The sequence below is a fragment of the Gracilinanus agilis genome, chromosome 4 (assembly GCF_016433145.1).
Source record: "Gracilinanus agilis isolate LMUSP501 chromosome 4, AgileGrace, whole genome shotgun sequence".
Taxonomy (NCBI): Eukaryota; Metazoa; Chordata; class Mammalia; order Didelphimorphia; family Didelphidae; genus Gracilinanus; species Gracilinanus agilis.
The window spans coordinates 515,594,439-515,612,888 of NC_058133.1; the positions used below are offsets into that span (position 1 = coordinate 515,594,439).

Consider the following 18,450-nt stretch of genomic DNA (forward strand, 5'->3'; position numbering starts at 1 on the left):
TTTTACAAAGCAGGAAACTGAGCCTTGGGTGAAGTGACTTGCCTATAGATTAGAAATAGGGCTACAATTGAGGTCTTCTTGCTTCTTCTTGTCCAGCATACTTGTCTTTCCACCAAACTCTTCGCATGAGTTAACGGGTATACCTCATTAGAGGTCTTCACCTGATGCCTAGATGACTAACCATTTGTCAGGAATATTGTAAGAAGGATTGTGGGTCAGAACCACTTTGGACTATAAGGCTCCTGAGGTCCCTTTCCAATTCTGAGATTCTGAGACTATAAATCGGCCCTTCCTCAATTCTGTCACTACCACCCTTTGCTCCTACTTTTACCCTCAAGGGACAAGCATAAAAAAAAGAACTTGACTATAAAAAATTACTACAGTGGCAGGGAAGGCCAAGACACAAACTTAAAAGAAGATAACAATTTGGGAAACAGGTACAAGCAAAACCTCAGAGAAAAATGCTAATTGAACTCAAGGCCAACAGAAATTCCAGAAAGAGTTAAAGAGATAAGTGTAGTAGAGGGAAAACTGGGAAAAAGAAATGAGAGGATTACGTGAAGAATTATATACCCATCAAAACAAAGTTTCATACTTCAGTGGGGGAAATGTATACTTAATGAAATAAAGGACATCCAAGCAGTCCTGATGAAAGTACTAGAGATGGTTAGAAAATTTGACATTCAAATACAAGACTCAAAAAGAAGCATGAAAAAGCAAACATGAAAGAGAAATCATGAGATTCAATGGAGTTGAACTATTTACAGGCCTATGTGGGAAGATGATACATATAACTCCTAAAAACTTAGTCAGGGCAGTTAAAAGGAATCTGCATAGATAGAGGCTTGGATGTGAATTGATTATGTTGGGATGATATCAAAAAAAGAAGAAGAAGAAAAAGAAGGTAGGCTTGAGAAAGAGGGATGCACTAGAAGAAAGGACAAGAGAGCGACTTCTTGTTGTTCAGTTTTTTCAGTAATGTCCAACTTAGTCACACAGCTAGTAAATGCCTTGGGCCAGATTTGAACTCAGGAAGATGGAGTCTTCCCAACTCCAGGACTGGTACTCTATCCACTGTACCACCTAGCTCCCCCAAAGAGAGAGGAAGAACTTTTATCATGAACCTCACTCTCATCAAAATTAGTTGAAGGAGAGAGGAATATATATATATATATACACAGACACACAACTGGGTATAAGAATCTCTCTTATCCAACAGAAAGGAAGAGAAGGGGATGAGGATTGGGGAGAACAAGTGGGAAGGCAAGTTGGAGGAGGCAGTGGTCAGAAGCAAGACAGACTTATAAGGAGGGACAGGACAAAAAGAGTGGAGGATAAACAGAGAAAATGAGTTGGAGGGTAATGCACAGTTATTGATCATAACTGCTCATGGGGATGGAGTGCACTAACCTGTGGAACAAAAATGGGTAAGAGAATGGATTAGAAATGAGAAACTTACAATATTTTATGTACAAGAGACACACTTTGGACAGAACGACACAGAGAGCTGAAGCGAAAGGCTACAGCAGTCTATTATGCTTCAGCTGAAGTGAAGAGGACAAGAATGGCAGTCATGATCTCGGACAAAGCAAAAGCAGAATGAGACCTAATTCAAAGAAAATCAGGGAAATGACATTTTTGTGAAAAGGTACCCTAAAAATGCAGTAATGTCAACAATTTTATTGCAAGTTTCTCTGATAAAGTCCTTCCTTCTCAAATAAGTAGGTACTGAAGCAAATGTACAAAAATAGATGCCATTCCCCAGTTGCTAAGTGGTCAAAGGATATGAACAGGCAGTTTTTAGAAGAAGAAATCAAAGCTATCTATAGTCCTTGGGGGGGGGGAATATTCTCAATCACTACTGATTCAAGAAAGGCAAATTAAAAGAGTTCTGAGGTACCAACTCCCTCCTATCAGAAATGACAAATGCTAGAGGGGATGAGGAAAAAATCAGTATATTGATGAACTGTTGGTAGAGTAGCCATTCTGGAGAACAATCTGGAACTATGCCCAACAGGCGTTAAGACTATCCATGCCCTTTCTTTGATCCAGCAGTACAACTACTAAGTCTGTACCCAAAAGAGATCAAAGTAAAAAGAAAAGGGCTGAACTGTGCAAAAACCTTTCTAACTGCTCTTCTTATGGTGGCAAAGAATTGGAAATGGAGGAGATGCTCATCAGTTGGGCGACGGCTAAACGAGGTGTGGCATAGGATTGTGATGAAGCATTATTGTGCTAGAAGAAACGATGCGGGGCAAGTAGGTCAGAAAAAACATGGCAAGACCCGTATGAACTGGAGCAAGGTGAAGGGAGAAGAACCAGGAGATGCCTGTGCACAGTGTTGTAAAGATGATTGATTAACTGTGAAAGATTGGCTACTCTAATCAATACGGTGACCCAAGGCAATCCCAAGGGAACATGTTGAAAACTGATGTACTCTGAGGGCGAACCGAAGCATAATTTTCTCACTTGATGTTTTTTTTTTTACTTTTTTGTACTATGGCCAATGTGGAAACATTTTGCATGATTTCACAGGTACAATTGATCCACTGCCTTCGCAATGGATGGAGGAGGAGTGGGAGGAAAGGAGTTCATCTGAAACTTTTTTTTTAATGTTTAAAATAAATAGTAAATATTTAAAAATTAGGAAATAAGCCTTTGTGGCCTCACTTAGAGTTTAATGAGGGAGGGCCACAATCGCCTCTGTGTATTCTGCTGGCTAAAAAAAAAAAATTACTGGAGGTTTCTCCGCAAATTCAAGCTTTAAGTAAATAATTACCCTAGTCAAGATAGTATTAAATTCTGTCATTTATAATCCTGAAATAATTAAAAAGAAAAAAGAAAGTCTGTGGCAAACAGCACCGGCTCCTCTAGTTCTCTCCTGATCTCCTAATGGGTAACGGTCTTCGGCGTCGTGAGAATTTATAGCTCTCTTATGGAACTAACATTGTGCTTTCTCTGCCCGGTCCTAAACCTTTACTAGACTGTAGCCGCATGAAGGCAGGGACTTTGTCTGTTTTCCCCTCTATTTTCAAGTCTCCCCAGTGCCCGCCAGAGAGCTCTGTGCAAAGCAGGCGCTTGGGAAACATCGCGGCATTAGAGAGCAGTAGAACTCGCATTTTTATGCTTATTTTTCCCGACTCGGCCCCAGCGGAGAGCTTGTTGGAGAAGGATTAGTCAAGGGGGCCTGTGGTTAGTTTCAAGTCAAAGTTTTTAACTCTTCTAACAAAAATTAGACTTTAACAAATTTTAATAACCTTTTCCTCAGGGAACATCAAAGGGCTTTACAAACGCTGAGCCTGATTTCCCCAGTCCCGAAACACATCTCGAGTTAGAAATCAGGTGCCTTTGCAAACTGCATCCAGTCTTTTATGCCACCAGGACGCCGTTCAATGAGTTACACAGAAAATGGCCCACTCTTGCTTTGGCTCCTATTAAGAGTAGACGTGTTGGTGCAAAGAGGGTGTGTGAATGGACTTTTTGTCATTGAAATAGTATTTTAAGTGCAGCAAGGGGACTTGGGTTTTTATTCAAGGAGCCCTGCAGTCCGTCCCTTTGTAAAAAAAGGAGCCCTTTGGCAACCGAAAGGAGCATCCTCTCCTTTTTCTAGCCTGGCATGCTCTGAAGTTTGTCGCTCGGGTCTGGTCAGATGTTGCCGGTTGTTTTCATCGCAGCCCTAGATTCAGGAGAAGGCTGTGGTATAAGGCTCCGTCTAACCGCCCAGGACCCAGCGAAGGGTTTTCCCACTGGTGTCGGGGCTGGCATCCATCCTGTATCATTCTTGAGTGGAGAAAGGAGAGGAGAAAAGGGAGAGTTCGACTTCCACGCTGGACCCCGTGTCAGAGAAGAGAGGCAGCATGGCCCAGGGAGGCTGGATCTGATGGGTCCAACCCTGGCCCGGGTGACCTTGAGCAAATCACTTCCGCTCTTCTGTAAAATGAGGAGGCTGGCCTAGATGCCCTTGCAGGCTCATCTCTTGCTACGAAGAGTCGATAACCCTACCAGGAGTTTAAATGTAGCCTGAAACTCCCCACTGAGGCTCCTAGCGGGTTCCCAGGGCTGTTGGAAGGCTCAGATGACCTCCTGCCTCTCGGGGGCTCTGCAGACCCTTCAAACGCCGAGTGACGACATCCGCTGTTATGGTGTGGAGAGCTTCGATCCACCAGGCACCTCTCCGGCACCTTTTGGGGTGCCTGAATCCATCATGAGGGGAGCCGGGGATTCAGAAAGTGGATCTGGGTCCTACAGAGCCGAATCCCTTAGCAATGGCCAGCCCTCCAGTGCCGTCACACAATACGTCGAGGTCGCAATGACTCGAGATGTTTCCGAGAGCCGTAACTGCCTCGGCTAATGTACGCCGAAGCCCGTCTCCGATTTTCACAAGTCAAAACCATTTTTCAGTATTGTTTGTATTTTGGGTTCCAGATTCTCTCCTTCTTTCCCACCTTCCCTCCCTCTCTCACTCCCCGCACTCTGCCCCCTCCATGATGGGAGGCAATGGCCGATAGTCTTCCATCGTTGTAGGTAGACAAAGCAGGTCTTGAACCCAGCTCTCCATACCCTATGCAGTATCTGGTGCTGCTTCTCTCTGTACCACAGTGGAAGAAAGTGGGAGGCCCCGTGGGGGGAGGTGGTGGGCATTTGCATTTGGCTGGGTCCCAGCAGGATGCCAGCCTTGTTGCACGTTCTTCCTGACGAGATGCCACTTCGGAGAGGAAGCCAACAAGGCGATTAATCCAGTTTTCCATGTTCTCTTTCCTTCCCCCCCTTTTGGGGCAAAGCAGTCTTGTGGAAGCAAGTGATCCAGCAGTTTGGAGGAAAGATCACCAACGCCTTAAACATCAGTTGTCTCTCCAAGATCACCGATGGCTTCACCCAAGGCCAAATCGTCCAAGTCATAAAGAACGTCCTCACGGACCGGCGAGTCCGGCAGCAGAGGCAGAAGGTTCTCATAGCCATGGAGTTCATCGCCGGCCTGGCTCGGCTGGAGCCCGTGTACAAAGAAGAAGAAGAGAGCTTTAAGGTAAGCGCAGAGCAAGCAGATCTGTGGCTCGGCCACAGAAGTGGCCCCGTGCCGACCTCTCCCGCCACTCTTTGGCCCCTTTTACCTTTGATCCCGAGAGCCCGTGTGTGACCCTCGGGATTTGAACTGAGAGAAGCTGGGGTCAAGACTCGCCTCTGGCACCGTAGGCAGGTCCAGCACTTTCTTCGGGTCTCAGTTTCTTCATTTGTCAGAGGCAAGGATTAAGCATAATGGCCCCCACAGTCCTCATTTCAGTTTAACTATAATCCTGCCATATACAAAGACAAGCACACACGGATACTCACCGGCCCTAACCCTCAACCCACCCAGCCCCCCAAAACCAACTCAAGCAAAATGGAGGGGGAATAGTCCCAAATTTGGAAGAATCAATAGCCAGGAGAGCCTTCATGCTGGAAAACACTTCTCAGATATTTCCTATGGGCCTCTGAGGTCAATGCTATTATTACCCTAACTTGACAGATGAGGAAACCGGGGCTGACTGAGGTTATGTGACTTGCTCAAGGTCACACCGCTAATAAATGCCTGAGGCAGGATTAAACTCTTCCTTATGCATAAAAGTCCAGCTTTCTACCCACTTAGCTAAACTGCCTTGAATGTGGAGGCGGCCCAGAGGAAACCCGTAACCAAGCACACATCTTACAATAGCAGGAAAGAGAATTGAGGTTGTTTGTTTATTTTGTAAGTAAATCAACCAAAAAGATATCACTAGAGAAACATGTCCATACGATGTATCCCTGTCCAACCAAAGGGATTTTATATTATATATTATTTATATTATATATTGTTTAAATATTATATTATATTAATTATATTAATTATATTAATTATATTATATTAATTATATTATATTAATTATATTATATTAATTATATTATATTATATTAATTATATTATATTATATTATATTATTATATATATTATAAAGTCCTTTATTTCCCATCAAGGTACCCCCAGACCTGCTGAGGAAGGGGAGGAGTAGCTGTTTGGGGAGGGAGAGAGACTTTTAAGCCTATCAATTGCCAGCCTTCAACATCTGTCTTCCAATGCTGTGTCTAATCTGGCCATGAACTAGTCTAATTTGGTTGTGGTTCACTCATTTCAGTCGCGTCTGACCCATTTGGGGTTCTCTTAGCAGAGACACTGGAGGGGTTGGCCATGTCCTTCTCTGGCTCATTTTACAGATGAGGAAATAGAGGTCAACAGAGTTAAGTGACTTGCCCAGGGTCACACAGCTAGGAAGTGACTGAGGACAGATTTGAACGGACAAAGATGAGTCTTCGTGAATGAACACATTTCCTCTGACTCCCTACTTGCCTTTTTAAACTCTTCCTTTGGGTATTTAAACCAATATATTAACACCAGAGTCTTTCCCCAGAGTGACCATTTGCCTTCTTGCATGTCTCTAAAGAGATTGTAACTGGGGGGTGGGGGTGGGGGGCAAATCAGAAGATTCTAGATTTAGAGCTGAAGAGGGAAAGGAGAAAGCATTTCTAGAGACTAGACTATGTCGGGACCTGTACTGGCACTTTACAAATATTATCTCACTTGATTCTCACAACAGTCCTGGGAGTAGGTGCTCTTGTCCCCATTTTATAGTTCAGGAAATCAAGGCAGAGGTTAAGTGACTTGCCCAGGGACCCACAGCTACTAAGTGCATTAAGTCTGATTTGAACTCAGGTCTTCCCTACTCCGGCTTATCCACTCCGCCACCCAGAGACCTTCTAGTCCACCTCCCTCATTTTACAGAGGAGGAAGATGAGACCAGAGAAGCAATTCGAAATTGTCCAAGGTCGCAAAGGTAGAGAAAGTTCAAAGGATCCTAGATTTAGAGCTGGAAGAGACCTCGGAGACCATCTAGTCCAAGACCCCTGCCTACTTTTTATTACAAATGGGGCAACTGAGGCTCGAAGAGTTTAAATGAGTGACCCAAAGATTTGAACCCGTCTCAGTTATCCAGATCTCCTTCAGGTGGCCCAGCCTGACTGACTTCCAACATGAAATTGTCCCTCTGCACCCTGTGAATTCCACATTCCCTATCCTGCCCCTCTTGGTGGGCTCCCTATCACGCAGCAGGGAGAGAGCTTGCCTCAAATTGTCTGTATTTTTTGCCTGAGAAATGAATAATGCACCAGACTGTATGAGCTCCCACAATGAGTTCTTTGTCCTTAACGCATGCTCTGGATCCAAGCTCTGCCTCCGAAGCAATAAATATGGTCTATTGGGAAGAGCCTTAGGCTGGAAGCCCAGAGCCCCGGCCCATCCTGGTCCTGATTGTGACATCAAGCAGCCGTGTGCCCTTGGGTGTGTCATGCCAGCCTCTTGGGCCTCAGTTTCCTTTCATGAAAAGTGAGAGGGCAGGACTAGGTGGCATCTAAGTTCTCTTCCAGTCTATGATGATCTGAGCTGAGTCATTTCCCTTCCTACGCCTCCGTCACCCCCCTTCTCTTAATGCTGGAGTGCCCTCACCAGACATGAAGTCTCCCCTCGGGGCTCCTCCCCAAAATAAACACAGCAACAAAAGTCAAATCCCAACTCCCAACGGGCAGGGGAAGGGTGAGTCGGTGCCTCAGTTCGCCCCTCTCCACGTCTTCTTCTCTCGTCACTGCTGCAGCCTGGCATCTCGCTAATCCTGTCAGCTTTTCCAAATTAAGCACCAGATCTTTTTCTTGATCAATGCATTGAATAATTGAATCATTTAATAAGCCCACGACTCGCTCCCTCGTGGGATACTTGGCACTCCGACTAATTACTAACTACACTGAATTATGACTGCCACCTGCTGGCCCCGTCGCCCAGTTTGTCAGCATCCTGAACTATCGGGGCTCAGCCACGAGGACTCCACATTGGCAGAGCAACACTGGGGATTCCTCTTCAAAGAAAGGGGGTCGCCCGAATGCTCTGAAACAAAGTGAGTCTGTTCAGAGCCAAGGGGGTGGTCACACACATCCCACAGCCACAGGAGGAATCTGGCTGGACCAGAACAAGTCACTGCAGAAGACGATCCCTTCAGATCAGACTTCAAGGGCTGCCCACCCGCAGGGCCGGACCCACGGGAGCTCCGAGCTGAGAGGGGCCCCAGAGCCCACAGGACAGAGACTCCCCGGCTCCCACCCTTCGCTTTGAAGACCTCTAGTGGGTGGCAGGAGTGCCCTGTCTCCAGAAGCAACCCATTCCACTGTTTCATAGCTGGAGGGGCAGGGTGGCAGAGTGAGTAGAGAACTGCCTCCTAGCCAGAAAGACCTGGGTTCACTCCTGACGATGTGACCCTAAACAAGGTTTTTCATCTCTCAGTGACCCCATGGTTGTTTCGGTGTTGAGTCATTTTTCAGTCACATCCGACTCATCATGGCCTCATTGTGGGTTTTCTTGGCAAAGATACTGGAGCGGTTGGCCATTTCCTTCTCCAGCTCATTTTTATAGATGAGGAAACCGAGGCAAACAAAGTTAAGTGACTTGCCCAAGGTCACACAGTTAGGAAGTGTCTAAGACCATATTTGAATTCAGGAAGACAAGTCTTCCTTGACTAGAAGCCCAATATTCTATTCACTAGACCACTTGGCAGCCCATAGCAGCTCTCTAAGACTAGTGGGCTGCAGTGAAAAAAAATCCTGGCTCTAGAGTTAGGCTTTGCTTCACATGCTTGCTCAGACCCTCCCTCAGTATGACCATCTTATCTCAATGGGCCTCGGGCTCCCTGACTGTAAAATGATAGGTCCCTTTCAGCTCAGTGAAAACACAGGTCTTCAAACCTAGTCTCTTTTGTCTCTCTGTCTCTTTGACTCTGTATCTCTCTGACTCTGTGTCTCTGTCTCTGTCTCCTATCATCTCCTCTCTCTTTCTGTCTCTCTGTCTTTCTCTGGCTCTGTCTCTCCCTCTCTCTCTCTCTGTCTCTCCCTCTCTGTCTCTGTCTCTGTGTCTCTCTCTTTCTCCCCCCCTCTTCCTCCCACCCCCCAAGGAGCTTACATTCTAATGGTGAAAGAAAAAGCATTTAAAGGTAGATGAAGAGGAGAAGGGGAAGAAGGCATTCATGTGAGGACATGGTTTCGAATCAGAAGTACAACTAAGAGGGGAATGAAGGCTGACCAGCCTGGAAGGAACTCCCCGATGGAGAGGAGATCAGAGAAGGAAATTCCGAGGGCATCAGAGTGGAGGAGTCCAACGTCTAAAGCAGGGCTGGGAGTGAAGCATGGGCAGCCAGGGCTAAAATCTGCCCTTGCTTGCTTGCTTCAGCCTACACCTCTGTTGGCTGACTGCTCCATTGCCCTCCCCACATTGGCACCAACCAACATCCACCTGGCCCTCTCTCCAACTCATTGACACCCCTCATTCATCTCGTGCCCAGGTATCCATTGCATTGCCTTTGTTTCCTTCAGTCTTCATGGTTTCAAATGTTCCTTGTGATAAGTGAGCTACAATTTGAAATGTTTTATCAGAGGTATTAAAGATATAATCAAGGTAATGGGCACAGGTGAGGAGGAGGCAGACTTGGAATCCGAAAGACCCGAGTTCAGATCCTTCCTCTGACAGCTACTGATTGCAATCCTGGGCTAGTGACTTTCCTTCTTGAGGCTCTAGACTACTCTAGATCCTAGACAACCTATAGTTTTTAAAACTATAATTTACAGAGAAGGTGGCAACCTGCATTAGTAGAAGGAGTTTCCTCACCAGGGAGTTCCCCATCCCGGTGAAAGCACAAGTCTGTTGTTGCTTTCATCCCTGTTTTTTTTTTTAATCAGAGGTTTGAGGGTCTTTCAGATGATCAGCATTGCCCAAAGTTTCCTCTTGTTACAGGAACTGATGAACCCAAGGATCTTGTGTTTCAGAATTGTGCTTGTTCTATAGGACAATGCAATAGTGACTGGGGGGAGCAGAGAAAGTCACAGGCGGAGTAGCTTGGACCAATAGCTCCCATCTCTCCCACCTAGCAATGGGATTGCTGGAGGGGCAGAGGAGGAGAGAGGTACCGAGACTGTCCTCTCGTTCCAGCCCTCCCAAAGTAAGAGCATCCCCTACCCCAGCCCCTGCCTCTGAGAACCCTTCCACTGCTTCTAGGACTTGGTTACCTCCTCAACGGATTGGCACATATTTTATAGACCTATTATGTTCCAGGCACTGGGGATACAATACAAAAAAATAAAGCTGTCCCCTCTCAAGGATCTCTACCTACATACTGGCCTTTTGGGAGGAGACTCTATGTTTAATCTCTTCTATGAATCAGCTTTCCTTTCCCGTTTCACCAATGGCCAGTGATTAGGAAGAGGACCACTCTCGAGATCTCTTTATCATCTCTGATAATCTGATAAGGACAGTTTAGATGATAAGGAAATAAAGGACACTGAACATCTTTTAGCTCATGCTTCCAGCTCTGGCTCCAAGAGCTTGGCGTTTATTATATATGTTTCAAGACTCATTTCACACAAAAGAACCCCCCCAAAACTTTGCAGATGTGCAGAAGTTACAAATTATGTCATATCAAAACACAAAAGGTCTCACTGGCTTCAGAACAGACCAAGGCCAAGGCTGAATTTTGACTGGGTTCTTATCAGAGAGCCAAGTCAGGGAATATTTTTCCCAGGGTTGAATTGCCCCTGCTAAGGTTTTGGCCTTGGATATGCCAGGCAGCTGCATTCCTGGCCAAAGGGGGAGATTGTTAACCTTTTAAATGCTGGCCCGCTAGGAACCTAAAGCTCTTCATTAAGGCCACAATACTTTTCAACAAGAAATCACATGGATCACAAAAGGGGTCAAAAGAGGAGTCTCAGATTTTTATCTACTTAAGACTCTGTTTCTCCTATTGGCTTCCCACAGATGACCAGATGTTGTGGTCTTATATTCCTCTTTGATTGTGAGCCACTTGGGAGAAGAGTGTCCGTGGCTGGAGTCTAGGCAACACCTAGAATGTAGAGTCATGTGGACGTGGGCAACCTTTGTCAGGTGCTCAATTACCAATGATTCCATTGGCCCTTCATCACAAATGGGAAGGATTGAAATAAGTTTCCTAGGTAAGGCTCCCTCCACAGAAAGGTGGCCACATTTTAATGATTTCTTCTTTCCTTATTTGATTCCAGACTTGGTATTCCAAGACCCCTTTGGGTAAGAAAAGAGCAAATGCACTGAGTGGAGTTGATGTGGACAAAGGAAAAGCAAAGAATGCTAAAGGAAAGGGGAAAGAAAAGAAAGGGAAAAAGGCAAAATAGAAAAAAAGAATTCTTCCTCTAGAAATCATCATGGATCCTCTCCGAGTTGATGAGGTTGGCCATTTCTCCAAACTGAATGCATCAGAGTCTCAGCACACAGACCAAAGAAGATACTGCCTTTGGGAGAAGCCCAAGGGGAAAAATTCTTCAAGTCGTAGTGACTGACCTATAGGACACAACAGTCCCCGTATTTCTCGTATTTATTCAATTAGGACTTTGGCACTGCCAACTCCAAAGTTGGGAGAGCCGTCACAAAATGTTTGTTTCCTCAGTTTGCTAGCTAGCCTTCTGAAGGTTTATACAGTGTCTAGACACACCCTGCACACACACACACACACACACACACACACACACACACACACACACACACACACCCCANCACACACACACACACACACACACACACACACACACACACACACACACACCAAGACTTTGCATTGCTTGTACATTCCCCTCTAGTACAGTGTCAACTATTAAGCTAAACTCTCAGTCATTAAAGGCCATCCTCATTGGTCGGCTAATGACATCAGCACGACTTCTCTATTTTGCTACAGTGCCACATTTTATTCAGCTGTGTACTATACATACCTGAATCCCATTATGCAATTTAAGAGTAGAATTCTTTCCTATAGCCATACATTTTCTATATCGAAATAAAACTTTTATACTGAAGAGGCTCCTAGCTTGATCTGTGTTATGGAACTACATGGAAAACCATTGTCCAAAGGATACCCCAAATCTTGTCAAATGAGTGTTGATTGAGGAAGAAGAAGAAGGTTGTCTTATATTGAGTGGGCGGCTAGGTGGTACAATGGTTAGAGTGTTTGGCATGCCTGGAGGAAAGAAGATTCATCTTCTTGAGTTCAAATCTGACCTCAAACACTTAGTAGCTGTATGATCCTGGGCAAGTCACTTCACCCTGCTTGCCTCAGTTTCCTCATCTGTCAGATGAACTGGAGAAGAAAATGGCAAATCATTCTAGTATCTTTGCCTCAGATCTTCCTTGCTGTGTGACCCTGGGCAGGTCACTTCACCTTGGTGTCTCAGTTTACTTATCTTTCAAATGATCTGGAGAAGAAAATGGCAAATCACTCTAGTGTCTTTGCCTCAGATCTTCCTCGTTGTGTGACCCTGGGCAGGTCACTTCACCTTGGTGTCTCAGTTTACTCATCTGTCAAATGATCTGGGGCAAGACTTTGCCCCCCAAACCCCAGAAGGAATCATGAAGAGCTGGACAAGAGTGAAACAAGTGAACCAGGGTCTGCCTTTCTACACCTCCCATGTTTCTCATGGGGAACAATGTGTGGTGAGGATGTAAACACTGATTTCAGACAGTTGATGTAGAGATGGCTCTAGAGATTGGAATCAAGAGCAATGGAGGCTGATCCAAGATCATGTTAGGAAATGTTGCTCTACAATTAATGTTGTCCAAGGATAGAATGAATTTCACTGGACTGTCCCAGGGTCCCTATCACTAAGCTTCAGAGGCTGGGCAGCCACCCCCCTGCCATGGCTCATGTAAGACACATATGTGTTCACAGGATCATAAAATCTATTCCCAGAAAGAAAAAGCAAAGTTTAAAGAGGACTCAAGGGCTCAGCCTGACCTATACCCTAATGTAAGTGCCCCATTTCCCCACAACACACCCAGCAAATGAGCATCCAGACAATGCTTATGAGAAAGAACCCACTAGCACCTGGGGCAGTCCATTCCCCATTTGAATGGCTCTCATTGGTAGGAAGTTTTCCTTCTAAAGAGCCAGAACTCATGGTCTTGTCCTCCAAAGCCAAGCCAAAACAAGATGAACTTGTTTCCTATGTGATAGCCCTTCAGTTGTTGGAGTCGGGTCCCATGTACACATCATCTCCATCGTAAACATCCCCAGTTTCTTCAGCAACTTATGCTCATGTGGCAGGCACTCAAAATCTTTCCCTACCCTGATCACCTCTCACTAGATGTTCTCCTACTTGGTAACAGCCTTCCTAAAACATGGCTGCTAAAACTGATCACAGGCCTACCTCCATGTGAGTGATCTGGCCAGGGCAGAGGAGAGACAGCTGGACCATCACCTCTGTGTACACCACAGAGCCTCCCTTCGTGGGTGCCTTTCCATCCATGTCCAGGTGAGACTCGGTGCCCTCCAAGGGCTCTTCCAATGTTGACATCCATGGCTCTGCAGGACAACAGTCTTCTACAGTGTTATAAAGTTTACTGTGTGTTCATGTTGAGTTGGAAGATTGAACTTTCTGATATCTTTTTTTTGGTGGAGACAACTTGGGCAGCTACCACACATCCAGGTTCCCTGGTCCCTGCCCCCTTGATGTCTCTGGGACCACTGAACTAGATTAGTTGCAGGAATTCTCCCTTTTATCTTTGTATTCCCAAGTCTGGAACAAGGCCTTGAACATAGTAGTCACCAGCTCCTCGGTTGATGGGTTTCATTACATGGTATTGGAGCTCTCAGAGGGTCCAGCCTTCTGCCTATGGAGACACCATCAGCAGCTTCTAATACATGCCAGCAGATATTAATTCTGCCAGCAATTACCAAACAAATCTTCTCCAAAAATACCAAGCAGGATGCCTCCCCCCAGGACAGAGAGCAGAAAGTGTCCAACCTAGGATCAAGGGTGGCAACTTCATTGCACCGAAGACCTTGGATGAGTGCTAAGCTTTGGGTCAGTGAAACCCCACCTGTGTGCTTGGAGCTTCCCAAGGAGTCTCTCCTATCAGTCCTAGCAGTGAGGCAGCTAGGTCGCTCGGTGGATAGAGCTGTGGACCTGGAATCAAGAAGACCTGAATTCAAATCCTACCTCAGATGCTTACTAGCTATATGGCAAGTCACTTGACTTTTGTTTAGCTCAGCATCCTCTCTCTAAAATGGGGATGATACTAGCCACATTCAGAGGAAGAACTGTGGGAGGAGAAACACAGAGGAAAAACAACTGCTTGAACACATGGGCTGATGGGGATATGATTGGGGATGAAGATGATAAACAATAACTCTAGTCCAACTATCAATAATATGGAATTAGGTCTTGATCAATGATACATGTAAAACCCAGTGGAATTGTGGGATGGCTAAGGAGGGTTAGGGGGTTTGGGGAGAGGTAAAGAGCATGAAGCATGGAACTCTGGGAAAATATTCAAAATAAAAATATAATTAAAAAATTAAAAATAAAATGGGGATGATGATAATAGCGCCTGCCTTCCAGGGTTATTGTAAGACCCAGATGAGATAATATTTGTAAAGCACTTAATAAGCCTTCAGTGCTAGCTTTTATTACTGGCCCCCTTATACCATTGACGCAGTGTTGGAAGGGACCTCAGAAGACATCTAAGCCTAACTCTAGCTCTTATTCTACAGAGGAAGAAACCAAGGCTTGGAAAGTTGAAATGGCTCTCCAAAGCTACACAGGGAGCAGGACTCCCATCGGAGCTGATTCCAGAGCCTTTGACTCTAAATCCGCCATTTTTCGCAGGGCCTGAGCAGACCCCCTTAGTTATCCCTATGCCCCTCCTGTAAGGCTTTTGGCCTCGGCCTTGGACGTAGACCATCCATTCCTTGTTTCCCATATACGCAGCGTCCTGGCGGCAGCTCCTTGTTCCTATCAGACATCTGCCCCCTCCAGACCCTCCCTGCCCTGGACTCCTGGACCTCTTCCTCCCTATTGCTAGCCAAGGTCTGGCCTCTTTGAGAGTAACCAGCTTTGAAGAAAGGCCAAAACATGCATCCCTCTGAAGGGGCGCCTTTTCCTGAACCCTCGGGAAGAGCCTCTCCTGAACTCCTTCTAAGCCGGTTGGATCCAGCTTTCACTGAGCACGGAGGGGAAGACACAGCTGACTAAGCCATAACCCTCCTGAGGAATCGCCCAGCCCTGGGACTCGGTGCTAATTGCAGAGCAATATGATTTGATATTTGTAGACAAATGAGCATTAGATAAAAAACGAAATGAGAGCAATCTCTGTTTTAATCTCCTCTGAACTGACTGCGGGCTGATTAAAACACACTTGTTCCAGCTCTTGGGCTGGGGATGCTCCGAAACATTGCGGGGTATAAAAGCCGTGATGCAGCTTTAATGTGTAAAGAGCGAGGAAAGCAGATCCCAATATGAAGTCTGTGTAATGTGCTCAAGGAGGGAGAGGAGACCAGAGAAAGCGGAGAAGCTCGTCACCAAATAGCAAACAAGTCAAGTATTCAAAAAGAAGAAATTGAATTTCAGGTAGCAGATAAATACATACATTAATCCTGCATTTAGTAGGGGACTGTTTGCAGCCTCCGCTGCCCTCCAAGTCATATCACGCAACCCTTTGGGCCTCTTTTCAGATGACTCTGTAATTAAGTTAACAAATATTCCGACAGAGAAAGAAAGATGCCCACAGTAGGAGTGTCTTGCACTGATCATATTCTCTCAAAATGAATTTGAAATTTGGGGTTTCAAGCCATCTGGTCAGACTGGAAACTAAACTGAGTTCTCATGTTATAATCTTGTAGGATTGCCCTGTTTCCCAGCATGCTCCACCTTCTATGCCATTTAACAAATATGAAGTGCCCACTCTGTGCTAGACCCCTGGGAAATAAACAAAGGGGTTAAAATTGGGGAAAAGACTATCCAAGAACTTAAATTCTGCTGGGAAGGCTGTTCAACATGTAAACATAAGTAAATACGTAGCATGCAAAGTAAAGCAAATTAATTTCAAGATGGAGAAAGTTCCAGGGTCTGAGAATATCGGTAACAGTCTCATGGAAGAGGTGGCCCCCGAGCTTTGAACATGACTGACTGAGTCCCTGAACTCCAATTGGGGCATTCCTGCCAGGCTGCAAGGACCACTGGCAATTCCGCTAGTATGAACATGTGGCCAGCTTGGATGTTGGGCTAAATAGAAAGCAATAGTTCACATTTGGAGGGCTTCTGCTTTTCTTAATGCACAGGAGAAGCTTCTGCTCCCCTATGATCTAAGTGGGAACTATGACCAAGTCATGGTTAATCATTACTTACTGATCCAGTCATTCCAAGCTGTTTTTCTTTATGATGGTATCAAGTTCTGCTCACATCACTCTGCATCAGTTCATGCAAGTCTTCCCAGGTTTCTCCGAAATCATCCCTTCTGTCATTTGCTTTAGTGTAGTAATATTCCATACCATAATTTATTGATCCTTTCCCCAGTAGACAAATTTTCCCTTTGTTTTTCAGGTCTTTGCACCAACAAGTGCCACTATAAATATTTTTGTACATTGTTATTTGATCTCTTTGGGTTATGTCTAGTTATGTTTTCACTAGTTCAAAGGGCATGCAATGCAGACTTTATGTCACTTTGGAGGCAGAGCTCCAAATTGCTTTCCAAAATGATTAGATCAATTCACAATTCCATCATCAGTGCATGCGTACCTACCTTCCTTTCACGCTGGTACAAATCTTGATCATACTGCATACACCACTTAACCTCCCCTTTGTTAATATTTTTAGTCAATGTTCATTAAGGGTATTTACCTATAACTTTCTTTTTCTACTTCTTCTCTTGCTGGTTTTGATATAAAGATCATATTTGTTACATAGAAAGAATTAGGGAGAATCATTTTTTCATATTTTTGTAAACAATGTAATACTGACATGAATTATTCATTAAATGTTTGATGGAATGCGTTTGTGCCTCAGTTTGATTCTATGGAGTTTTTTTTTTGTTTCTTTGGGAGTTCGTTTATTTATTTGTTCAATTTATTTTTCTGATATTGAGTTACTTAAATTATCTATTTCTTGTTCTGACAAACTGAGTATGTTATGCTTTACAAATATTCATCCATTCATTTAAATTGCTACTTTGGGGCATATATTTAAGGGAAATAATTTCTACTAATCTCCTTTATTTTTCTCCCTTTATTTGGAATTAAAGCATTTGGCAAGCCTTAAGGCACTCCATAAGTAAGTAATAATTACTAACGGCTATTTTAATTGGAATGCAATTATAATTCCCTGTTAAAATGCGTAGTAGGAACTGTTGCATCCTTTGTATGCTTAGTGTCTGGAATAGCCACTGGCACATAGTAGGTGCTTAATAAATGCTTGTTGATTGATTGGCTTTTTGGGCTGCCATATTGCTCTGTTGACTCATGTTGAGTTTGCAGTTTACTAAAGATGTCATGAATTTAACATCTTCAGTCAAACCTAAATCATTACTTGATTAACTCCACAGGACCTCAAGACGTTAATATTGGACTTTGTCCAGCCAATTGCCCTTCGTGGGCTTCATTTTCCCCACCTGTCAGATAAAGGGGACTTATGTTAGCTCTATCTAGCCATGGCTTGTATGATTCAACCCCAGTATGGGCCAGACCCAAGGGAGCCATCTTGGTTGGGAGCCATCCCTCAGCACAGGAAGACATTCCCACGGGGTCCAGTGGAAAATGGTTGTCCTTCCCAACTGGGAGATTTGTTTAAACCAGGGAAAAATTGTTTCCTCCCCTCCCAACTTCAAGAACTTTGCCAAGTTACTAAAGTTCACAATCAGACAGTTCCTCTGTGCGAGCAACTGAGGCTATTCCATAATATGATGGTCAATGATACCCTTCAAAAGGTTTTCAGCAGTCTAGCCAATTGCCTCGCCCCCAACAGCACTCACAAAATATCCGTGCTCATATGGGTATTCATATCCATTTGTGTTATTATGCAGCACAATGCCAATGTCCTGTCTCATTAAGATTTCTCTTCAAGTCATTGACAGCACGAGTACCTTGGAACTGGTGCCATCAAATTATAATGCGCCCAGCCTGGGCCTTTTGTCCACTTACCACTTCCAAAGGCAGGCACCCCTGGCTACCAGGAAATCCCGACAACACTGGAGTTCATTTGAAAAAACTCAAGCCAAAGTTGGTCTTGCAAATTATCTCTGGGCTACCTGAGGATTCTTTTTCTTTCCCTTGCAGCACCAAAACACTTTGAATCTCACTCCCCTCCCTTCTCTCCCACAATACACACACAAAGCATTGGATTATTGCTCGCTGGGATTAAAGAAATGCTTACGATAATGAGCTGGAAGAAAAAGAGAACCACTGAGGCGGCTGCTCAGACACTGGACGTGGCCGTGTGTGGTTTCCATCATGGAGCCCATCGGAGCAGAGTTGACTCCTTTCCTGGTCAGTTCGCCCTGGCCAAGGCTGCTTCAGAAGCATCCCTCCAGATCACAGTATCTGGATTTTGCTCATGCCTCTG

The 18,450-nt window shown here is 44.9% G+C and overlaps 1 protein-coding gene across 1 annotated transcript in view; it reads left to right on the forward strand.

Annotated features, from left to right (window-relative positions):
• Window positions 1–11,251, forward strand: part of IQCA1 (IQ motif containing with AAA domain 1) — a 266,158-nt gene extending 254,907 nt beyond the window's left edge. Inside the window, exons 21-22 of the mRNA XM_044675690.1 lie at window positions 4,785–5,023; window positions 11,113–11,251. Of these exons, the coding sequence (XP_044531625.1) occupies window positions 4,785–5,023; window positions 11,113–11,241 (368 nt within the window). The 3' untranslated portion in view covers window positions 11,242–11,251. The remainder of the gene's footprint in view (window positions 1–4,784; window positions 5,024–11,112) is intronic.
• Window positions 11,252–18,450: the final 7,199 nt, after the last annotated feature.